Here is a 25,340-nt window from a genome sequence, read left to right on the forward strand (position 1 = left end):
TTTATTTTGAATATATGGTCTGAATGTAAGAGGTTTTCCCCTTAGTTTTCAGACCTGTCCTTATAGTTTAGCCTGCTGCAAGTAATCTCTCTGAAACAGAGAAGCCTGCAGCCTTTTCTTAATAAAATAAGTATTTCATGTCTGGATTCATTAAATCAAACTTAAGAACCTCCTACTGCCTCCCTGGATGTGGAAATTTTAAAAATATATCAAAACCTGACCATATAAAATTTATTTTTCCTTTCCAAGAGAATTTGAGCTGTATAAATTGTTTTGAGTTGCAGATCTTGCCTGTCTAGTTATGTAGGTGTTCATGTTATAGAAAGTGTAGAGAGAGCATCCAGCTCAAACTGCCTTCCTCTGAAGGTTCAGCACCTTCCATTCTGTTTGGTCAGTCCCTAGGTTTGTGTTCTTAACTATTACTGTCTCAAAATTCTAATATATTGAATATTCTTTTCATTCTAAGAGTCATGTTGGTTATTTTCTTCTACAGAGTCCCACAGTTCTAACACAGTTTGTTCTGTAACTGTTAGTGGGGAAAAGATGCCTGCCATGACTACTGGAATGCAGCTTCAGGTTAGTTTGTGTTTCCTTCAGAGCTATTCAGAAGTATTGCCATCTTCTTTCCAATGTGAAGACAAAAGTAGATGTACGGCGAGTTAAAAAAAATCTAATAAAAGTAACACTGATCTTTTTTGTCATTTCAGGTTTTACACTCGGCGCTCTTCACATTTGATTTAATAGAAAGTGTTCTAGCTCGAGTAGAAGAACTCATTGAAGTGAAAATAAAAGCTGTAATGGATGAAAATAGTTAGGTCAGCTGAAGTATATGAATGAACATACTCCATACAAGTTCATTTAGACTGGGAGACTTTAGTTGCAAAGGAGGCTACCAGCCTTTAAAGAGGAGCAATTTAGAGTGGCCTCCAGAAGAATTGCAAATGCTGCTCTTCATAAGTCTTGTTGCATGTGATTCACAAATATGGTCTGTTTACTCCTCTTCAGAATTTGCTGCTTTCTCTTAAGTTTAGAAACTAAACAAGGTGGGGGTATGCTCTTCTGTTGGGGCGAGGAGGTATGGTTGGGCATTTATTTTTCTTTACATTTTCAGAATTTGTTAGCTAGAGTTACTGACTGGTATTGTGAATTACAAACATTTTTATAAAGTGACCGAAGAACCATTAATTAAAAAGCACTGTTAAAGCATAAGGTATTTTTATTAGCATGTTTTTATGTTGACAAACTAGCTTGTATATTTGCAAGCAGACTGTAAGGTATTGCTAAGTAACAGTATAGAATATACAATCTATAGATAGTAAAATACTCTGGCAAAGGAAGCCAGGTTTAAAGGAAAACACATCAACTTTGAGCCAAGAAAGATCTTGAGCCAAGATCTGTAACATAACAGATAATGCTTGTGTTTAAAAAACAGTGTAAGATTTCATACAAATACCTGTGTATGCTGGGAAAACCTGTATTTTGGAATTGTTCTGATCACACTTATCTTTAATGATAAAGTTTTCCTTAAGACATAGTAAATATTTTGGGAAATTATTTATAAACAGATGAGTCTGTAAGTTCAGAATCAAGTTAAATAAAGATGACTTTTCTATAGTGCATCTAAATCAGTTTTCCCCATGCTTGGAATGCACATTTGGTATCAAGTATGCTATTTTTCACTGTATAGTTATTTAATATGAATTTTCATTCCAAATGCATATATTGTATATAGTCTTTTGAAATGTAACTATATTTTTAAGAACATTCTATATTTTGTTTAAAATGTAGCCACTCTATTTATGAATAAAAACCCCAAACATGAAATTAATTACAGTGCAATTGGTATTCCTGGAGCATCTTCCAAACTGGACTTTTTTCTATTATTTGGGCTTTTGTCATTTCCAGTTTGTAACGAGTATCATCTGCTTGTGGCTTGGAAGTCATCTTAGAGAAAAGAAAAGTATTATGAGTAGGACACAGTAACTCCTAGGTAATAGAATATTCAACATCTTATATTTCCAATAGTGCAAATGCAAAGTTATTCAGCAGTGAAATTTGAATCACATTCTGAAGTAGGTATTCAGGAGTGATGTACACAGAGGTGACAGTATTTCAACAGGAGGTGGGAATGGCTTGGGATTAGTTGGATGGTATTGCTCCCTTGGCCATGTCTGTTCACGTGGGGCAAAAAGAAGTTGATTTTTAGGTCCTGTACCAGTTAGGGATTCTCTGGCAAATGATGAGCTCATTAAACTGGCTTTGCATCAGTAAGAAAGAATGTAATGGCAACCAGCAGACTGGTGATAGGTGCTGTCACTGCTTCTTACAGGGCTCTCCTGTTGCAGTTTGGTGCAAATGTTCCAAAGAAGCAGAAAAGCAAATTCAAGTTTATAGGTTCAGCAGTAATCTTAAAAGCTTTTAGGTAAATGCTGTATTAAGAGTCTGGGCATCACTGTATTCCATAAAAAGTACAATATTCAGCATTGTAATATGTATTTAACTTTTGCCATACATTAAGTGAGATGAAGCTTACCCACTTTTAAAATGATGCATACTCTGAATAGGTTAATGCTTATTATTTTGAGATGCCCATTTCAGGAAAGCATAGAAGGTAAATTAGTTTTTGATTCCTTCCTAACAAGTCATTCAACCTGCTCTTTCTAGTTTTGGTACATGGGATACTGCTAGTACTGATACAGTTCATATCTAAAGTTAGAGTTTTCATGGAAAAATGGTCTTTAAAGAGTTTCAGTAAATAGATTTAATTAATAATATGTTGCTGATACTGGATATGTTGCAGATCCAGAGACACATGACAGTAAGCTGTAGCAGTAATATACTAGTGTGTGCATCACTAAAAATTCACAAGTAACTACTTGTAACTAATTTTTAAGGTAGCATTTTTACTTTAAGTTGAAGTCATTACATATTTAAATCTTATGCTGGTTGTGCACTAGTAAATGAAGACATTCTAACTTAACAGTGGTAAGAGCCAAATGAGGTCTTAAATATGTGTCTTTGCAGATGCTATTAAGAGCTTTTAAGTTACCTTTAACAATAGTTTAAAGACTCAGCTAAAACATAAGATCCTAAACGTTCAGTTCTACCTCAGTGTATTAATGGATTGTGGTCAGTATAACCCAAAGTTCCATTAAGGAAAACCAAATGTTTTATAGTTCTTGGCTTTTCCTGATTATTATACTAATATTTTTAAGTATATGCAATGGGACTTACCTTAGCCATAGTTAGCATTAATTTAACAGTTTCAGCAGGATTATGAACTGGTATTACACGTAAATTACTGCCCAGGAATCTGCACATCAAAATAAATTAAAGTTAAGGTTACTTTTAGAATGTGTATTTAATTAATTATGCTATAAAACTCAAAGTGCATTCCCACATGTTGTAAACAACTTTTTACTGTGCAATTTTATTTACATAGAGACTGTTTTTACTCTTAAAAGCAAGTAGAGAATTCATGCTGTTTGTATAGCCATCTGTCCCATTTCTGTACCACTTATTTAGGTGGGATTTGGAAAGGCTCATTTCTTTATCTAGGGCTCTTGGACAATCAGTCAGCACTTCTTAAGCGTGTTTACACTCAGAGAGAACTAAACCCTCCTCTGTGATATTGCTGAAGACTATTCTCAGTGGCAGTAAAAAATATGTGGGTTATTTTTATGGCTTTGGAAAAACACAGGAAAGTATCTAAAACACTGTGCTAAAAATACTTCAGGATTTGAGCTAAATCTTTGTAGTTTACTATAAATAAAACAACCTGTATTCCAGATGAGGTTAAGATAATGGGATAATTCACTTTCACGCCAGGGCTTTTTCACTCAAATACTTTGACCTAAAATTCATTCTCTTTCTATAAGTAGTGTTATTCATATGCATTCGTTCTTGAGAATGGAATCTGAAGATTTTAAATAGTAGCATCAGTTGTCATTCAGTGCAGCCATGGAGAGATCAAAGCTTAGGCAAGCACAGAGCCTCTCCTTCAGACTGGTACCTGAAGTGTATTGTAACACTGACAAAACGTCAGCGTTGCTGCTGTTTTCTGTTGTAGAGCTAAAACAGGAGAGGGACTTAACAACAAAGAATGAGGAATTTTAAATAAGCAAAAATGGAATCCAAATGAAGTGCCCAGCTGCTCAGTTGCACACTCCCCTGTGACCTCCCCTTGTGCCTACCACCTGCTCTTCCCTGCAATCTGTCTGATGACTTGGACTCAGTCACGTTAAGACCTCGTGCTGGTTAGGTATCTCATCTGAACTTGTCTGCCCTTCTAATTAGCAAAACTGTTACAGACACTGTCCTTCCCTAAGCGTAGGCACCCAGGTCTTGGTTGAGTTTTGCTAAAATCTGATGCAGGAACTGTGATTTGATTTACATTCAGGGATTAGAGAAATAAATTGATGCAATTTTATTAATACTAGAATGGGCTAAACAAAGCACGAATGAACAAAGTGCAACAAAGAAACAGTTACATGTATTTACCTAGATCCATGAAAATCTGTTTTTATAAACAGTTCTGCTTCCAATTACAGCAGGTCTAAATTTAGTTTTATTAATTTGTTTAACAGACAGAATACTGGCCATTTGAACACATCTGGTCTTTCCTCCAGGGTGTTAAAAACCTAACATACACACCTACTGAGGTTACTAGTGGAATGCTCATTTAAGCTACTGCTTTTCTCCTGCTTCCCCCACGCTATACACAACCTTACAGAAGGTGTTCATGTTGTTGATGAAGAATCCTATAATTTTCTTGTTAATAATAAAAACCAATCCTTCCCCAGTTGCAGCAAAACCATAGATAAGCAGAAAGAAACAGTAATAGAAGGCAACCTGAGTACTAAGGTGTTCTGTTTTTTAACAAATCCAACAGGTGACTTGTAGTTTGAAAGAACGTGGCACAAGTTGCAACCCCACCAATGCAGAAGCTCAGTCAGTGCTTTACATACAACAGAAGAATTCCAAGATACCAGGTAGTAAAAAAGCAAATGCATTTAAAATATAATTGTGCCTTGTCAACATGAATTTGATATTGCTTGCAATGATAAAACTATTTTTATTTTAATAAGATTACTGACTTGCCAAATGGAATACAGTTCCAGAACATTGCGTTTTAGTGATCAACAGATGCACAAATTCTGTTGTATGTAACCAAAATCTAGACTGAGAAATTAGCCTTGCCATCAGCTGAATAACAGGTTCTTGCTGAATGGTGGCAGAACTTTTAAGACCTCTCATGAAAATGTATGGCATTTTCACAAACGGGTAATAGATTTCTTACATTTCATCCCATACACTCTGCTATTCATCAGCATTTGGCAGTATGCCCAGGATTTAATGAAACTGGTGTTTGTTTCAAGGAGGTAAAGATCAAAGACTTCATTACAATAGTCACGTCTTGAGGCCAAGAGTGACAGTCAGCTGCAGTTAGGGCTACTGTACCTACCAGAAAATAGTCCTGACTACAAGCAGTCCGATCACTGTTGTCAGCAGGTATGTACAGAAATATGCAAGTTTTCAGGCTTCATTAGAAATCACAGACAAAAGTTTTAAACAAGCCAGTTTTAATGTCCAGTTTTATACTTTTGGTATAAAATAACACTATTTCAATTGTTCTAGCTCTGTATAATAGACACTGTTCCAAGTAAACAGATTTTAAAAGCTGGTAAATAATCTGCACTTGCCAATAAAGCCTCTTCTAATTAAGTAAACTTGCCTGTTCTGTTTTGAAAATGACCATGAAAAGATGGTGACAGAGCTAAGAAAATTACTTCATTTTTCAGTTCAAGAGAAAACTTTTATTATATTACATAGTCCTAAAGTGATTGAAGGGAATATTACTTGTTATGTTTTGAGGTACATCCTCTTTTGTTACCTATAATATGTCAGATTGTCTCACTTTATATTCTCTTTATTAATGCCTCAAATAATTTTCCAGTATATTAGCAAAATAAAACACATATTCCTGGAAATAATTCACAGAATAGGTAAGGTTGAAAGAGATCACAATGGTTCATCTGGTCCATCCTTCCTGCTCAAGCAGGGTCGTTGTAGAACACATTGCACAGGATTTCGTCCAGATGGTTCTGGAATATCTCCAGTGAGAGAAACTCCACCACCTCTCTGGGCAACCTGGTCCAGTGCATGGTCACTTGTGCAGTAAAGAATCACAGGATATGCTGACTTGGAAGGGACCCACAGGGATTATTGAGTCCAACTCTTAAACCCTCACAGGACCATCCCCAAGAGTCACACCATGTGCCTGAGAGCTTCTTGAACTGTCAGGCTTGGTGCTGTGACCACTTCCCTGGGGAGCCTGTTCCAGTGCCCAACCACCCTCTGGGTGAAGAAACTTTTTCTAATTTCCAACCTAAACCTCCCCTTGCACAACTTCAAGCCATTCCCTCAAGTCCTGTCACTGATCACAACAGAGAAGAGATCAGTGCCTGTCCCTCCTCTTCCCCTCACAAGGAAGTTGTAGACTGTGATAAGGTCTACCCTTAGTCTCCTCCATGCCGAACACACCAAGTGCCCTCAGCTGCTCCTCATACAGCTTCCCCTCAAGCCCTTCACCACTTTTGTTGCCCTCCTTTGGATGCTTTCTAATTTTGCCAATTGCCTCTTGTCCTATTAATTCCTAAAATAATATTCGCAAATCTAAGAGTGCTGCTTCATTTCTTCCTAGCAATAAAAAGTCCGGTTTGATGGTGAAATCTTACCTTTTCTGAATCCTGAACATGACATTCCATTCTTCTGATCCATGAAGAGCAGCTGACAAAACCAGAAAACTGTTCCGATGAATGCCTATGAACTTCTGAATTCTTTCAGAAAACTGTTCTTCCCCTGTCCTAAGCAAATCTTGAGTGTCTGACAGTATAAATGCAACACCTATTGAGGAAAATCATGTAAATGTACCTGTCATGGCAATAATGGGATTAAGTTCTTACCACAAACCAGGAAGTAGAATTCTTAATTTAACCATTAGTTTAAAAGGCAATGGAACAAAACACATGAATGAATTTACACATCTTTGACAGTGAAATGCAGTCATGAGATTTGGCCACTGATGACTAGTAATTTTAAGATAAAACTAAAAATAACTCAGAGGTTAGTTTTCTACCATAACATTAAAAAAAACCCCAATTATTCAATCCACTCAAAGTAGACACATCTGAATGCCTTTGAAAGCACATGCTTCAGGAACAAGCAACTGCTATAAAGGAATTAATTTAGGGCAAATGCAAAGGCTGACTGAAGAGCTCAGCAAGTCCTGTTTTTAAATTAAAGAAACAGTTTTAAAATCTTAAAAGTTAGCTAAACTGTCTACCATGAAAAATGAAACTATAGCCCTTTCAACTAAGTTATTCTGAAAGGGAAAGTTAAGAATACTGAAGTCTAGTAGGCTTAACAACTGAGCATATAAAAGACTAGGCCAATGCATGCTAGTCCTTATAGTTCAGAAAAACTTCAGATAAAGGATCTCATCTACATGTCTAAACCATCTTCTGCTCTAAAAAGGAAAATAGATATTTCATGTTTATATTTTCAGTGATTTCCTAATCAAAGCCACTCAAACAAGCCTTTCCCCACCTCCTCTGCTACCACCAGGTCTGCAAATTCAACTTGGAAGTTGAGAGCCGAAGGTCTTGGTTCATTCTTATGTTTATAGCTGTGCATACTCAAGATCTCGATGGCAGCTTACACGTTAGTGGCATTCAGCATGTTTGCTCAGTTATAACAAGAATTTACTGAACAGTTCAGTTCACCAAATCTCACGTAGCTGTTCTACAAGACATCCAAAAAAAGTAAGAAACACTGAAAATGTTTTGTTCCCGAAGTTCTCTGTTTCATCTGATTTACATTCAGTCATAGCACAGCTCCTTTCACTACTGCACAACATTCCAACAAGGCAGATTTTATTCAGTTTAGCAGAGCCCACAACAGCACCTCATCTTGTACCTCATTGGAGTTTATGATTTAAAAGCATAAACTTTAAAGCACTGTACCAGAAAGAGGAAAAATCACAGATCCAGTTTCCACTGATTCTGAATATCGAACTCGGTGGTGTTGCCTCTGTAGAATTGTAGAAATTTCATGATCCTAAATAAATTTTAAAAGCTTATTTTAAAAATATGTTTTCAGCCCACAAGTTAAAAATATCCTTAAAGCATTGTCTGAACCATTATAGATAAACCTTTAGCATTGTCGTTTAAAAATGAATTTTATGGTGAATGGAATAAAAACTAAGTACTAAAATGTTGAACATTTTCAATTAATGAATCTTTGAAGTATTTGATTAGAAGTGACACCTCTGTATGCTCACATTGTTTGTCACAGGAAAACTCCTGCATAATGCATAAAGAAATTCAAACATTTTACAGTCTATTTTTGTAAGAAATGCTAAAGGAGGATTTGCAGAAATGAGGAACATACAGTAGTGTGTTTCTATGACTCCAGTTTATTAGACTGCATTGTTTTCACAGATGTCACCATCTGAGTTGGAAAATAGTTCAGAAATTCTGTATGGGACATGATTTTCTTTAAAGCTTTTTGACAGAATGCAATCCACTCAGGAAAACTAATAATCATAATAATCTACAGAATGGAAAGGGTTTGGATGTATTTTTCAGCTTGCAAAAAGCATTTCTGCAACATGTTCTACGAAAGCTGCTCGAACACACATATTTTAAAGGTTAAATCACTGAATCCTTTTTAGCTAATAACATGTTCTTTAACCTGCCCATTTAAAATATAGCCAATCTGCCTATATAGGAAAGTGTCATGATTTAGTGGAAGAGTACAAAATAAAATCTGTATAGCAAGTGAACCCTGAAGGAGACAGTAACCAGAAATGTCATGCTTTCAACTGGTCTGGAAAGGGAACACTCAGTGGCAACTGCTTATAACTACAATTTTGGAAAAAATGCACAAATGTAAATAACAGCTTTAAGAAAATGGTAGCTGTCCTGGAAAAAGAAAAAGCTTATAACCAAAACTGATACAGAAAAGCCATCTTAGATTTGTGTTCAGCTTTGTGTAGGAAAAGCCCTTATTAACAGCAGTAGTTTTGAATAGAGCTGAAGGTTTTATTAATAGCAATGCGTTATGCTGGTATAGCTGATGAAATCACTGCCACCCAATACCTCTTACCATATTATGGATTAAGTTGCTCTTGAAGCAGTTCCAAAACAGTCACAGTTTACAGGCTGTAAATTCCAAGACACACAGGCAAATAAGAATAGGCTTTAAACTGAGGTGATTCAGGAACTATTTCAACATGGTTCACCCATTTACCCAGCAGAGATGGGGTGATAACCTTGTCAGCCAAGCTAGCATGAGATATTCTTGCCTGTGAATCAAAGCCCTCTTGCCTCTAAATTCTCGTCAGCTGGCATGAAATTGGCCTCAGCTGCAGAAACTAATTACCAGCTCATTGACATACCCTTTCACTTTACTTGGGAACACAGCCAAGGCTTCTGATGTTAACGGATATAAATATATATCAATATCTGTAGGACTCACTATTTTAAACTGAATTACGTGCTTACTGAGCGATCCTCTGCCCCAATGTTGATACTGTGTAGTAGAAAATAAAGTGTTTAGGGAGAAATTCAGAAAATTGAGAAACATTTCTGATGAAATTATTTATAGTGCTAACTGAAAGCGGCATCAGGGCAGTGCAAAAATGATGAGCCAGGAGAACAATCCTAAAGCAGTGTCACTCAGAATAGCAGGTAGCAAGAATACTAAATAGATACGGAAGTAGCTAGGAGAAAATACAGACACACGGAAAAAGAACCAGAACTCTAGTAGAAGCAGCTTCAGACTAATAATATCCCTGTGTTATCCTCAAAAAACCTGTATTTGTTGACATCGAATAAAATATTTCCACGTATAGAATATAGGACATGATTTTTTCATCATTTCGTAGTGAGTCAGATGCTGGTCTTGACAAGTGGTACCGTACCTGCAGAGCTGTGCTCATAATGACTGTTGTTATCCATCTCGTCTGCTCCTGCCCACAACTTTCTGTCATTTTCTTCACTGGCTCTGCAGTGAGATCCCAGGTGACACCGTCTGAAAAGCTTGGGAAAAGAGAGACGACAACTATTTCCTGCCAATTAACGAGATGTTTAAAGCACAAGTACACATTAAAGAGCTGATTAAAAACCAGGGCACTGCTCAATTCCCCAGAACGTAACAGGTGCCTACTGCCAGTGAACTAATTTAAGATGGTAATTAAATACCTAAATGGCTTTAAAGAATCTGCATATGAGCAGGCTTCCTCTATAAGGCATAACACTGTTCTGAAAATATTCCTGTCTGTGCAGCTTGGCAGGCGTTTCTGTCTCCGCAAGGCTCATGTGGAGCAGTCGTGGGCACGGGAGCTCCCGGCAGGAGCGGGAAGCAGCCCGGGCGCTGGGCCTGGGTACCTTTGTGCCAGATGGTTCCCAATGTAAGCTTCAACCGGGCCTCTCCCCGATCTAAAACCCTATTTCGGCGCTAAACCGGAGCCGGCGGTGGCGCGGCCGGAGGGCGGGACAGCGAGAGCCCGGTGGCGGGAATGGGCCGGTTCCCGCCTCCCGCCTCAAGCCCTCAGGAGGAGCCGCGCCCGCTCGCACGGGGCGCGCGGTCCGGGCAGCGCTGCCTCCCGCGGCCCGGACATGGCGGGCACGGCTCCGGCACACCGTAACTTACACACGGGCACGGAACAGCGCCGGGGTGAGGTGAGGAGGCGCCGCAGCTGCCTTTCCTCCGCCGCTGCTCCATGGCGTGCACTGGGACTGGCTCCTAATGACCATCCTGGAAGTGCCCCCATAAAGACGTCCAGAAACTTGGCGTTGGCCTGTGCGCCTGCTGCCGTACAAGGATAGGTTGTGTGACATTTTCAGCACCACTTCCAGTGAAAAAAGAAATACCGAGAGTGTTGGAGCTTCTTTTTTCATCATGTGAGAGAAAACATTACTTCATGTAGTAAAGAAAAGCCGGAGTGCGGCCATAAGAAGCACTGAAAAAGCATTGATTTCCAGCTCTGCTCTTCACTCAGGCATAAGTCTAGCTTCAAATACTATACTGAAACTGGCATTTTACTGAAAATCTGAGATTTTAGTAAAAGCTTTTCCTTTTAAACCACTTTAGAGCGTTTTAAAATAGAAGTGACCTCATATATTACAAATTATACATTTAAATAGCAAATTGTCTGCCTTGCATAAAAATAATTAGACATCTTAGTGATTTAAAAATCACTCTTCTCCTTTTTGTTCTAGACAAGAAGTGGATTCACATCTGACTTCCCTCTCCTGTTGGTGCAATGCATCGAAGTTATGGTTACCCTGGAAGGATATGGGAATGTCACGCTACTTTTCCTAGTAAGTCAAATATTTCTAATACTGAATTTTAAAATTTCTGTGGAGCATAAATGTGACAGTCAGCAAATTAAAGGAAAACAACAGATGTATTTGGTATCCCGACTGCTGTGTTCTGGAGAGCTGTGACAGGACCAACCAACTGTGAAACTGTGTCCTGTAACACAGTGGAACCATGTGCTCTGACTGCACCAAAATCAGAGTTAAGAACATCAGGAATTACTTTAAAGTACAATTATAAGGCAGTTTTATGATGACGGTTGATAATCCTGCTGACATCTGTCAATGTGAATTTTGAATTCATGCAGACTATGAATGAACTTGTGTTTCAGTACTACAAAAATCCCATGGGTAAAGAGTAGTAACTTTTGTTGTAGTGGTTATACTTGATTTATGACACTATAGTATATTTGAATTCATGTTTTAGATTATGTCTAATATATACATGCATTAATTGAATTACAACAATTCAAATGGAGAAAAAAATAGTAGGGAATAGAATGGAATGAAAAATTATTTCCAGTTTAAATATCTTTAACGGGTGAGTAGATTTCTGTTTCTTCAGTGTAATGCTGTTAGAAATGTACAGTACATACAAGGGTACATTATTACATTAAAAAAACTGTAATTACAAAGAAATATAAACACTGGATTTAGGCTCCCGGGATACCTGCGAATGCCTTTTTCCCCTATAGCCACTTATTGTGCATGGAGTTAGATGCTCTCAACCTCAAAATTCCACTTGAGACGCATCAAAGTACAATGATGGATAAGTGTGGGACAATAAGGAAAACCCCAACCTTAACACAAAATGCTTCCCGGCAATATTTTGACTCCAGTTGTTACATATCTACTTGTGTAAATTGTGTATCTTAATTACAGTTGGCAAAAATTTATACCAGAAATTTATCTTTCTCCTTGTCACATTTGACAATAGTTCACATTTGAAACAAAAATGAGACTCTGAGACAGAAAATTCTGAGCACAATGAACCCCATGGTGTCCTGTGTAAGAGCCATCCTGGCCTAAGGCTTGTCTGGTTTAAGTCTTATGCAATGGGGCATGCTGAACCCCTGGACTAGGAACTACTCAAGGGACAATTCTGGTAGAGGTTTGTTCTGCAATACCATTCAAGTCTGAATCTCACTACATGAATTGCCTTTCTCTTTTTTTGAGCCTAATGTCAGAAGGCTAAAAAAAAGAGCTTGGACTCAAAGAAAATAATTTTTTTTGGATTGTGTATTCTTCAGAGCATTCTCCACAGAAGTTTTCCTTCCCAAAAGTGACTTTTGAGGGATCCTGTGCTATCTGATGAGCTAAATTTATTTTAATACTTATGGTTATCTCTGCTGTGACAGTTTCTGACATTTTGGTAGTCTTAGCTTTAAACCTCAGAAGCATTCCTTTCCCACATACCTACATGGTGCATTTCACATACGGGTGATGGTGCAGGAGAGAGAAAGAATAGGGCTGAGTCTGGCAGCACATCAAATAATTCCTGGAAGCAGAGCAGAGAACCCCATTTAGGCAGGAATAGAAAGATCTTGGGATTACAACTCCCCTATGATGAAGATAATGGTGTAAGCATTTGGATGAATAACTAATTTATGACAAGGTAAAATCTATCATCTAATTAGTGTTTCTCTGCACTGTCCAGAGCCATATCCTGTGTGCTCTATATCAGCACCACTTTTTGATTTTGTAGGGCAGTTACACAGGTCTCTTCCTCTCTATGCATTTTATATGAGAATTGATTGTTGATCTTCACACACATCACCCATCTTGTTCTCTGATTACACAATCGAAGAAAAATTAATTTTTTTCTTTTTGAGGAGAAAGAGGAAGAGTGAAGGTTCACTAAACACATAGAAAAGTAACGCTTTTTTTTTTGCAATTGACAGAGCACAAATAAAAATTGATGTCAGCAGTCCACAAGTTGAATGAAGTACAATGACTCAGCATTTAATTTACACATAGGTTTATTATTTTCTGTCATACAGAAACCAACTAAGAACCTTCAGTATGTAGCATGGGGAAGAAAGGTTTTGGGACTATGCAACCATACAGATATTCTGGAAGCAGAAGACGGTGTCGACAAGGAGTCATTTGGAAATACGATTACTTAGGCCCCAGCTAATTATCTAAATCTGAAAAGCAAGCAGTTGGAAAACATGCAAGCATTCAGTTTGAGAGCTTAAAACCCTCCCCCTCCTTCCACAAGACTGAGTGGTCAAAATATTCTTGGACCATAAAGTCATGGACTATAGCTAGTGACTCAGACTTTCCTCCAGATGCATCCCGTTATGCATATATTGGATTAATCTTAATTACTAAAACATGATAATCCAGAAAATAGAGATTGAAGTTTTCTTCTCTACAGATACAGGAGGACATTTTGTTACAAGTAGGAAGTTTGATTTAAAGGTGGGTCTCATGTTTGTGGACATTAAAATTACCTCAGTCTATGAAGGTCACAAAAAGTTTTTATACTACTTACACTAGATCTGGCATGTACTTATGGTTTGTCCTATTTATACTGATCTTAAGCACACTGATGTAACTCTACTGAGAGGCAGGATGCCATTCCACACTCAGAAGAGTGTTATTTAAAAAAAAAGTGAAGAACTAAAATAATTTCATTAAAAACAAGTGTAAGAAAACCACAAACATTCCTAAATAAGGACTGCATAAATGAGGATGCTGTAGGTTTAAGTTGGTGAGATCAATCTCAAAAGTGGGTTATAGAGCTAAGTTACATGAGCCAAAGTTTTTACTCAGGTAAGTAGTCTTTCTGTTCAGACACTTAAATACACTGATTTTTAGAGATGTGGATCTCTCACACTAACTGCAGTGGGAGCTTAGAACAAGTAGCCACTTTCACTGGTGTGCAAAAGTATAAAATCTGATGGACTACCTGGGTCACTGGGCTGAGTCCCAAATTTGTGCATGTGAGCCTCTGTTCAGGTTCACCAGAATATGCACTCTAATGCAGTTAACAGTCACCATCCTAATCTGACCACCAATGTCCTTGTTAAATACATCTATTTATTGAGTTATAGGCAGTCCCTCCAAATACTGAGGTTTGAGTTATTGAAGACATGATCAGTATTCATATTTTACTGTGCAATAGCAAAAGAAATTTTGCTGTATGTAACGTGAAAAGTTATGATTTCTTAGGACTTTGATTTCTCTAATTGAATAGTCTTCTGAACTGGCAACTTCAGCAATAAATCAAGGAGAACAGGGAAGCAACTTAATGGAATTCCATTATTAATTATTTCATACTTTAACTGCATCCAGATGGCTCATCAGGATTAGAAGCTCATTAAGCTGAGTACTGTATAAAAGCCCAAGCATGCCCAGTGCCTGCCCCCAGTGCCAGCTCCATTACCCTTTCTGAAAAGCCAATGTTAAATGGAAAGCCAATCTGCAAATGTGCATGTGGATTCGCTCCTGTGTTTGCAGAACTGTGGCCTAATGGACTGTACAGTACAGACTGCAAAGTATAAAAGGAAAATCAAATGCAATAAACAGGTGTGCATGCATGCATTGTATAGCTTTTTCAGTTATTATATTAGTTACCAAATGTAAAAAAAAAATCAAAGAAATTATCAAACTCAGTATTTTTCCCCAATTGATATCCTGTTACAAGTTTAGTTTCCTTAAACACAGATAGTAGTTGTCAATAGGAAGAAGCTTGGTTTTAAATTAGCTAAAGAAGAGATCTGAGCTGTAATGTTTCCAAAATGGAACACATTAAAGCTTATTTTTCAAAAAATATCATATATAGCTTGTGTTCAAGAGAGAGATATGAAAATCAGTATGGATTTTCTGCAAGAGATGAAAGCTTCTAATTATACTGGATTTCATATCTAAAAGCTCATTTCCAGGGAATCATCTGTTGTAACAAAGCTGCAATAATTCTCATCCTGTCTTTTGTCCTCAGTTCCTGTGTAGTCCTGGCATGAAAGTCATCCATCAATGTAAAAATGTTAAATCACTTCAGTCATGAAATATTAACAGAATGCATACAGTTATGACTAATAAATTGAAGTCTTTCTAGCTGTAATTTGTCACACCTACAATTGTACAATGTTATTAGTAGAGTAAAATTAGAAAACTATGAAATAGATATACTGGAAAAATAGCATTTCTAGTACATGCATTAATATAAGCAAGGCTTGAACCTGCTTCAGCTGAGGTCAACAGTCTTTGACATTAGTGAAAGCAAAATAATGAATTCTTAAATGTCTTGGTTCTGAGCAACTGATGTACAACATAAGAGCAGTTCTTAATTCCTTCATGCAAAGGTTTAGATTTTCTGGAGCAAACTAGAATGAACATGCTACTAATTATTTTCCAGATGGCAATAATATATACTGAAAGTTTTAAAACAGTCTCCTATAATCTGTACTTAGAACAGCTATGTGGGGTTTTTTGTTTGTTTTTACATATTCCCTGAAAGAAACTGATAAGACAATGCTAGGGAACACATCCTATGGACAGTTTTTGAGAGAAACATGCGAAGTTCTCTTGCCCTAATTCTTCCAAAATAATAATAAAATTTGCAAAGTCAAAAATTCAGTACAATTTTGAAATAATTTAAAACCTTAAAAAGTGTGAGGTAAGATTATTAAACATGTACAGTTCAGTCACATATCATCCAGAATTTAAAAATATTGCAAGCAAGCCATATTTCTTGTACTTAATTACTAATATTTTTCAACAATAGTTGAAGTAGTTTCAATATTATTGGAATATTTTAATCTTAAATAACTGCTTCACATGAGCATTGTGTTTGTCCCTGCTGACTTTATTATGGTTTTATATGCTATGAACCTTGATGAGGCCATGGCAACCTGATCTAACTTTGAAGTTACCCCTGCTTCTAGAGACCTTTGGAGGTCTGTTCAAGCCTGCATTTTCCCATAGTTCTATACTTTTCTGTAATTCTATGATTCTAGAAGTTTTTCTAAGGGAAAAAATGATGAATATATGGAGTGTCCTTTCCACTACCCGTACACCACAAAAGCCACTGTCTGGGTTTTATGCACTGATCTGATCACTTGTAGCAGCCCAGACTGCCTGCTGATCTCATTTCATGCTTACTTATCTCTCCTGATCTTCCCTGTATGTCTGTCTCCACATTTCTTTTGCTGCACTACATAAACATGGCATAATCTCATGCATTGAAAAAGCAACCTAGAATATATTATTAACTGATCTGCTTTTTTAACTGTTGTCTCTCTCTTAATAGTTAGGCTCAGTTTCCTTCCTGCAATTCTGTCATGCTCTACCAAACTGGCATCTGCTTGCCTTTTACTCTGAGAGCCAATATCTCATTTTGACCACAGTCCTTAAGAACACTTTCTTAACCAACCTCAAAACTGGTATTTTATACATCTGCCTTGTGGGCTTTGTCCAGTGAAGCCAGTGGTGCAGTTTTCCTTAAATCCTGTCATCCTCATTTGACTCCTGTTTTCATCTTTATTTCCTTCGCTTACTTAATGGTTCTTTTTTTTTGAGCAGATAATTTGGAAGAACTGCCACTTTCCTTAGTTTCTTGTAGGTTTCCAACTGTTTGTTGCTTCCATTTTCCCTCTGCAATACTTCTTTTGGTGATTTATTCCACAAATACAATTTGAGCTAGTATCTGTATATAAAAACCCTGCAGAGCTGCTTCTCCAGTCCAGACTAGACTCTAATTTTTCAAGCAAAAAAAAAAAAAGTTATTATGACTACAGGACCACTTTTTGGAGGTACAGTCTTTTTTAAACTTAATACTTTCCCATGTGTAAAACATCCTTCCTTGTTTTTCACTTTCACAACATAATTCAAGATAAGCAAAATCAGGGTCATTAGTCACTCTGATTTCTGAGTTCTCTCCTCTAAATTTCACTGAGTTTACTAAATTAGGTGTTACTACCTGCAGGATACAGACACCCTTCCCATTCACATAAGGATCTCAGGTAAGCTGTCAGTATCACCTGTTAACTGCAACACTCTGCTCAGGCTTTGATGAAGCAATTTTATTGCTCTCATCCAAAATACTACTGCAAAGGTAAATCCTTAAACAATATTTTCACTATGCCATCTCTTTAGTTTCTTCACTGACACCCTTTCACTGTTTCATCAGATGTACCTACCTTGTCTCTACTTTAGAGGTCCTCCAGGACCTCTTAATCACTATTCATTTGAAGCCTGTGACACTAGCATTGGTTGTTTCTCTATGAAGTTTTCAAACAAACCTTTATCCATCCTCTCATGCTTTGGAAACGAGGCCAATACAGTGACAAAATCACTGACAGGAGGCACGAGCAGGACTCTGAAGAACTCAGGTGACTGATACTATTAATACATAGCCACCTACACCTGGCCTAAAGCTTGACCCTGAATGAGGTCAGGGTCAAGCAGGAAGAGAGTTTAGCTAGCACCAAGGCTGGTCAGGAATATAGGTTCTTCCAGCTCCCTCATTATCCAGCCTCCAAATCTCACCCTCCAACTTCCCCTTCTCATAATGCATACGGGAGAAAAAACCCGACTGTTTAAACTGATGATGTGCTGAGAGCATTGCTAATCAGCTAGATAAATATTGACATGCTCATTTTACTTTTCCATCCATGTGCATTTTTTTTGGTCTTTTGTCTTAACTTGGATTATAAGCACTCTGTGGGAAGTCTTTGTTTCCGTTCTGGGTTTGTACAATGTCTAGCCAGTGGGACGTTGGTCTGATTAAGCTTCACAGGCACTCTGGTAACGCAAATCAAAAACAATACCACTTTCTATTCCTGCTACTTCTACAGACACTCTTTGGCTGTGGGAAGCTGAATTCTATGGCTGCATATGTAACAACTGAACAATACCACATCCTAATCAGCGCTCTGCTGCAAAACTATTAAAGGAATTGCAGCAACATCATTGTGGACTTGAAGACAGAAGCTAATTTCATTTTGATACAATCAGAAAAGTAAATGCAAAGAAAAAATAAACCTCTGTATGTGTTGTAATTCATAAAACAAACATGAAACTTTGTGTGTCGCTTCAGTGCTGCTCTATCAATTCAGTAAGAGTTAAAAATATGGGCAAAGCAAAAAATAGACCAAAGGAGCCCTTCTTTCACTTTCTGTCACTTCTCCTTTCCATCACTTCATCTTGTTTAACATGTGAATGCCCACTATCAGAATATCATCAGGATCTGAAAGTTGATCAAGCTTTTTGGTAAACAAGTCTTACTTTAGTGTTTTACAGAGAAATTGCAAACATTATTTTTCAGCCTTCTGTAAGAGCTTCTCTCAAGTTTCATCTTTTACTTTGGCTAATACTGTAGTTCTTTCTTTTATTCAAAAGACTATCCCCTATTGATAAACCTTGTAAACTTTGAAGGTGAAAAACAGGTTTTATTGATGATTTGCACTTCTAAAGGTTCTCCTAAATTCCTCAATATGAAAACTGGGTTAAATACAGTGTATTACGTTTATAATATTTTGAATTAAAATATTTAAAACTACTGATACTGCTGCTAAAAGAGTTGGTTAGAAAGATTTTTATTATGAGACTGAACATCTTCCTTCCCTGAGTTAGTCCTCCATTGACATAGAGAAAGGAAGGCTTTCCTTTTTTTCCCCCCACCTTGACATTAAGGAATGAGATATAAAATTCTTCCTCTGTTTGTTCTGAGAATAAAACATTACTTTTACTTCTGTACCAGAAGTTCAACAAAGTGGCTTTCTAGATAAACTATTTTGCCCCAAAGCTCTTTATTATGTCAAATCCAAAGGTCAGACAGGTCATAACTTCATTCATACGCTAGGGCAACTTCATATTTCCACAGAACTGAGAGTTTGACTATGAACAGTAAGAAATGAAGTTTGTCAAAAAAATTAAGGTGCACTGTTGGAATTGTGCAAAAGCTTGCAAAACTGACCATGTTACTGGTGGTTACAACCAGCTTAAGTTGTGTACTTATCTTAAATAGTTTCCACAAAAGAAGGATGTTAGTAGCCATTTACTGCCATATGGCACCTGTTTCAGAAGGCACTTCTGTTAATGACTGAGAGGAGGTAGAATACTTCCTGTTTGGACTTCAGGCTGTGTGAAAGACAAGCCCTACTGTTTCCATAATGCAGGTATTTTAGAGAGCCCAGCCTTTGCAGGGGGAAAAACTTGTATGTTTCAGAAGTTCTGACTTGGTAACAATTACAAAGAGTTTCTCACTCCTTCCTCCTTGTCAAATCACAAAAGACAATAATTAGTCCTATCCACACTCAAATAGCCAAAAGCAGCAGAATGAGCTTTGTATCCTATTTCACTCTGAGTCAGAAGAAAGGTTGACATTTAGTCTCAATATATAAAAGCTACACTAGAGATATTAATGAAGATGCAAGAATCCTATCACTGCTCCAAAAATGTAGCATCTGTAAAAACAAACAAAACCGAATTCCTGAGAATCTTGCTATGCCCCAGCATCAGGAGGGTGCAAGTGTTATGAATTGTAGCCAGAAGGTAATTCTAGTCAGTCAGACTTCTGATGTAACATTGATCACGACTTCAGCATCAGATATATTCGTGGAAACATCAGACATGCTGTTTCTTAGAACAGGAGCAGCATTCTACCAACTCCTTTAAATTCATGCACTATGCCATTTTAAATATTTACTTAAACATGCATTTCCAAGAAAGGAACAGTGCTCTTCCTATAGCACAGACCCTCTGAAGCCTTATATTTAAAGGAAACACAATTTAAAAAATTTATTGCAAACTTCTAAACAAAACAAACCAAAATACAAAAATTTAATATGGAAGAATAGATGAAACAAGCTGCTCATATTAATAAGGCCCAAGGCAGATTCAGATTGAAACATTTTCTTTGAACATAAGACTGTGTTTCCATCATTTAAAGTAGTGTTGGCACACATCACCTTTTGACACAACCATTCTGAATCTTTATTGTTGTAAAATGAAGTGACCATAGAGAGAGGGGGGAAAAAAAGGAGGGGAATAGCTCTACTAATTGTGCATTCATCTTTAAATTTTTGCTGAATGAGAACATTAAATGTCAAAAAAGAAGATAAAAGGGAAGGTGGAAACCAAGATTTTTCTTTCATGTCATCTAATTTTTCTAACAATTCTAGAAAATACATGCTCAAAGTTCATTTTTAGAAAAGACATACATTTAAGTCTTGAAAAATTACCGTACCTGTGATTAAATCTAGATTATAAATTAACATATTTACCTCATTATATAAGAAAGATTGCCTCAGTATCAAGAATTGCTCGTTCTTGACTGATGCAGTATCATTATTGTATGGAAACAACGCATCAAAAATAGATTTGGGGAATGGGTTGGAGTTCAGTTGCAAACAGTTGGTCACCTTAATGATGGGTTTCCAGTTCAAGAATTGTCCATTCCCCTTGAGGGGATGAACAGTCTTCAGATGAAAAGCTTGCCACTGTAATGCTTGCTGAAGAATCGTCCAGTGGAGACATGAGCTCAGTCCACCTACTGAATGTGTCAACTTGTGATGTACCCTGAGGATTTGAACCATCTCGTGCCAGAAACAGTGTCTGATTGATAAGACATTGTGCTAAGTTAAGGTCTTCAGGAACAGAGTTTTTGAAATCTATATTTGAGTCCTGCTCAGATAACAATTGCCTGAGAAGAGTCCAGTCCTGTTCTGCAAACTGCTGATCTTCAAAATCCACATCTAGAACTGCTGTTTCTGAATCCATCCTCTGCTCAATTGCTTCTCCAACATCCATCTCATATATTGGAGAAAGGGTTTTTGGAGGCCGATGTTCATACATGCAGGTTTGTGCCATTGTGTCATAATCATCTATGTCTCCTGAAATAATTCACAATACTGTACAATGTAAAAATTGTAGATGATCCTCCCCTCAGGGCTGTGTAGAGCAAAATTTAATTCATTCAGGAAGGACAATCCAATCAGGTTAAAAAAAGGGGGGATGGAGGGTTATACAAAATTGACAAAATTTGAGGCATTTATTTCCTATATAAAAAACAAAGTATGATTTATAAATTAAGTTAAAGTAGCAATCACCACTGGTAATTAACAATAACCTCCATAATTAAGTTTCTGATACAGAAAATGACAATGTAAATATACACTTAATGCACATGAAATTTCTCATTTACTACATAAATTAAATTTAGACCAGGAGGTGCATAGAGGGAATTAATAGAGAATGATTACTGAATGGTGACTTAAGCTATGTCAGCTTAGGAGAGAATTAAAACCAAAATTGTTTATCCACAGGCTTATTTCTACACTGCACATGCAAGGGCAGCTGCAGGCAAGGGCAAGCAAACTTAAAAAAAAATAGTACAACTTGTAATGTCTTCTTGTTCTGTGGTCTGGCTGAACACAGATCATCATCAGTGTTTCATTGCTCTTGAATATACAATAGTTGTAATCAACATTATTGTATATTTTTGATGGGATAAACAGACTGAATTATTGATATAAAGAAGACAAAACACAAAACTAGACAAGTATTCATCTAGCTACATGAAACAAGTTAGAACTTTTCTGTATATAAGCATCAGTTCTAAGTATAATCTCTCTTAGGAAATAAGTTTTTATTGGTAAAATTTAGAATTTTAGACATCTCACAAGCTCTAAAGCAGCGTTCAAACCTGCTCCCACTGGTGTATATGGCAAATATTCAGTTATATTCAGTGGGAGAAGGATCCAAATTGGTATATAATATATAAATAAATAAATTACAACAATAATGCATATAGCTGTTCAGGTAAACAGTTCAGTGCGCTTTAGTTAAGGTTATTACTTTAGTTATTGCACATCCCATTCAGACATACTATATGTTGTCAAGCAGACAAAACAAATACTAAAATTCCATCAAAAGCTGATGCTGTCAATGTTAGATTGGATCAAAAATAACTGAAGTACAGACAACTGTATCCAATCTTTCTTTTAGCATTACATAAAATCTCTTTTCTTGTAGTCAAGTTTCTCATTGAACAGCAGGGTATTGACGGATATTTCAAACAGACAAGCATTCTCTAACCCAAGTGAAATACTTAAAAATATTTAAATTTAATATAGTTTCAGCCAAAATTACTTCAGTTCAGGATTCAATCCCAGACAAATTGCCAAAGCTTTGCCTATTAATTTGTTTTTGAATGACTGAATGTTTCTATTTCTGTACATTACCTGGAAGTAAATCAGTATTAGCGCATTCAGTAGTTGGTGGTTGAGTGTCTCTCACTTGACCTTCCTGAGTCAGTATCTGATTCTTACTGGCTTCTACAGGTTTTGCAGAGCTGTTCTTTTGCGCATCAGAATTAGTTTCTCTCTGCTGAAGATCCAGATGACATGGTCTTTCTTGAGATTTTGCATCATTGTCTAAGTACTTATTGCACTGCTGAAATTCAATAGCAACCTCATTCTTCATATTTACTTCCTGTTTTTCTCCTGGACATGGACTAGCTGCTGAATAGATTTTTTCTGGGCAATTTTGTTCAGTCATTGAAGCACCCTCGTCCTCCTTCCCTGGGATTTCAGTACCGTGAAGATGTAGGAGAGAACTTCCACTTTTATCTGACTTATTGTCTCTATCCTTACGCTGTTTGCCATCCAAGAATCCTTCTTCAGTTTCCACTGAGTGTCTTGAATAAAAGGTCTTTCCATGCTGCTCTTGAGAAACACTGTCAAACACTTCTGGAGTAAGAGAATCTATTGAGTGCTGACGTGAAGTATGAGTTTCCACTTTATCATCAGATCCCAATTCTTCACATTCATCTACTGAAAGTAAAACAGATCGTTTGAAATTTTTAGTTTTAGAAAACTCCTGACTTACAGTATCATTTTCTGTTGCATCTTCAAAAGCTAAATTATCAATTCCTTGGAACTGTTGAGTGGGCACATTTGATGGAGGGAAGTTTTGTGCAACATTCTCTGCTTCAGATCTGTCATCTTCTGTTTCATCGGCAGAAGAAGAAACTTGGTCTGCTTCCTGAGTAAACTGTGCATTTCCAAAAGTAGAACTTTTGCTTTCTCTAGTATTGGTCCGTGAACTCTCCCGATGGGACCAAATTTCAGGTCTTTTTCTTGGTATTTCATCATCACTCGTTGAATTAACACGGAAGAGATCAGAACCCTCTTTTTTCATTTTCACTTCTATTCTTAGGCTGCTATCATAAATTTTTAATTCCTCAGGTGTACTTGTGTCGCTGCTGCTTCTTCCAAGAAAATCATGACATAACATAGTGCTACATTTAGAAATCCCTCTTTCATTGGATCCCTCATCATCCTGAGAGCCTCCAGCATCATAATCTTCTGATCTTGGTTTTATATCATCAGAGGATGTGGTTGCACTGCCAGTATCTGATTCCGGGCTCTCTTTTGGATCTATGGCACCAGTATTCCAGTGGTCAACGAAGGGAGTTTCTGCATTTTCCTGGTTTTCTGGCATTTCTGTAGGGTCTATAAGCTCTGTGTAACTAGGTGAATATTTTTCTGTTATTTGTTCTGTGGAACATTCTGAAACATCATCTAAATCTGCTGTAACTGATTTATATTCAGTCAAGGCTGATGTATCACACAGTTCATCAGCTGTAAGAAATCCCTCCATATGGATCTGAGGAGATGATGTCTCATCTTCTTTATTGGTTATTCTGGAAAAGCTTGACAAAGCATTTTCATCATAGTTAAGACCTGTTTCAGAGTTTAATTTATCACTTTGCTCACTACAGACTTTTGTTGGTTTTGAATCTTTCACCAGTTCTACTGGAACACTAGCCTTTTGATTGGTTTCCTTGGAAAAGTCTGAATATCCATCACTGGCAGATTGTGCATGACAGTGAAATTCAGCTGTATTATCAATCTTTGTATCTTCAGTCTTTTTAATTCCAGACTGATCTTTACAGATTTGTCTTGTTTCTCTGTCATTTTGCACTGAAACATGAAGTTTAGAAATAGTTTCTTCTGTATTTAGAGGAGAAGAAGACTTAGACTGTATTTTGTATTGCACATTTTCAGTAGAATCTGATAATTTTTGTTTATTGGGTTGACAGGACTCCAGCAGTTTATCATCACTGCTGCTTTGCACCGTAGGTTTAAAAGATTCATTATTGTCATGCAGCTGACCTGCCACAGCATCAGGTGTGTTTTTCTCAAGTTTCTGTCCTGAATCTCTGTGCTCAGAGGTGTGCACATTCTTCTGGACAACAGGAGACTCATTCCTTGAATGTTTTTGGGCAGAGGACTGAGATTTTAATACAGCTGATTTCTGTTTCGGGTCTTTACTATTTGTAATCTCAGCATGCTTTGATGGAGCCAGGGGTTTAGGTGTTATTTTCGCAGTGGCTTTTGTTACAGGTGTTTGTGACTGCTTAACACTCTTCTTCTTGGCTGAAGGATGTTTTTCTGGTAGTGTTGTCTGAACCAGATGTTGTAACACATTTTTTTCTTCATTATGTTTTGGAGACATTCCTGATTTCAGTGAATTTGTTGATTCCCCCTGAGGTCCTAACAAACAGTAAAAAAGACTATAAAGATTGTATATGCCAGTCACAGTACACTGACCAATTTTATGTTAGTGTTTATGTTGAGAAACAAGTTACTCAGCTTTTCATGTAACTAAGGGATTTAGGGCTTAATAAAGAATGAAGAATTGAGATCTTAAACAAACAGTAGACAAAAATACCATCTTGCATTTACATGCTGTCTTTAAAGCAATTCATAGAATATACATACAGGAATTACTTCAGCCTGTAACTGAGGTAGTCATCACTGGAGTAGAAAGCAGTAGCTCTCTAATAATGCATAGAAACACTACACAGCAGTTTAGGACAGGAAGTGATGAGCACTGTATTCAATTTATATTGTAAAGGAAATGAAAGGAGGCAGAAAATAATTACATTAGTCATAATGTGATTAGAATACCAGAATTAATGTCCCTGCTCAGTCAGAAAAC

The 25,340-nt window shown here is 37.0% G+C and overlaps 3 protein-coding genes across 11 annotated transcripts in view; 1 reads left to right on the plus strand and 2 right to left on the minus strand.

Moving 5' to 3' along the window:
* GLMN (glomulin, FKBP associated protein) overlaps window positions 1-5,838 on the plus strand; it is a 23,613-nt gene extending 17,775 nt beyond the window's left edge. For 4 of the 5 annotated variants that reach the window (XM_018072185.3, XM_018072180.3, XM_018072182.3 and 1 more), the window contains exons 18-19: window positions 494-576; window positions 708-1,209. In XM_018072185.3, coding sequence (XP_017927674.1) covers window positions 494-576; window positions 708-815 — 191 coding nt within the window. In that variant the 3' untranslated portion in view covers window positions 816-1,209. Of the gene's footprint in view, window positions 1-493; window positions 577-707; window positions 1,210-4,891 lie in introns of those variants that run through there. The other variant, XM_018072184.3, reaches the window with a different exon arrangement.
* Window positions 1,226-10,837, minus strand: CUNH1orf146 (chromosome unknown C1orf146 homolog). 4 transcript variants are annotated; one of them, XM_029959659.1, is made up of 6 exons: window positions 10,717-10,832; window positions 9,986-10,103; window positions 8,025-8,118; window positions 6,738-6,906; window positions 3,235-3,313; window positions 1,226-1,944 (listed from the first exon to the last, which is right to left on the minus strand). In XM_029959659.1, exons 1-6 carry the CDS (start codon window positions 10,818-10,820, stop codon window positions 1,825-1,827), a joined length of 684 nt encoding a protein of 227 aa, XP_029815519.1. In that variant the 5' UTR covers window positions 10,821-10,832; the 3' UTR covers window positions 1,226-1,824. The 4 variants fall into 4 exon arrangements, with proteins under 4 accessions (XP_029815519.1, XP_017927676.1, XP_017927675.1 ...); XM_018072187.2 differs by lacking the exon at window positions 10,717-10,832 and adding an exon at window positions 10,452-10,619; XM_018072186.2 differs by lacking the exon at window positions 10,717-10,832 and adding an exon at window positions 10,266-10,619 and having other exon boundaries at window positions 1,227-1,944.
* A 2,508-nt stretch (window positions 10,838-13,345) lies between these two features.
* Window positions 13,346-25,340, minus strand: part of LOC103755910 (AP2-interacting clathrin-endocytosis protein) — a 31,853-nt gene continuing 19,858 nt past the window's right edge. The window contains exons 7-8 of one of the 2 annotated variants that reach the window (XM_029959658.1): window positions 22,577-24,892; window positions 13,346-21,226 (exon numbers count right to left, since the gene is read on the minus strand). In XM_029959658.1, the coding sequence (XP_029815518.1) occupies window positions 20,757-21,226; window positions 22,577-24,892 (2,786 nt within the window). In that variant the 3' untranslated portion in view covers window positions 13,346-20,756. Of the gene's footprint in view, window positions 24,893-25,340 lie in introns of both variants that reach the window. The other variant, XM_029959657.1, reaches the window with a different exon arrangement.

This window comes from Manacus vitellinus, unplaced genomic scaffold, assembly GCF_001715985.3.
Source record: "Manacus vitellinus isolate BGI_N305 unplaced genomic scaffold, ASM171598v3 scaffold_21_pilon, whole genome shotgun sequence".
Classification (NCBI taxonomy): domain Eukaryota; kingdom Metazoa; phylum Chordata; class Aves; order Passeriformes; family Pipridae; genus Manacus; species Manacus vitellinus.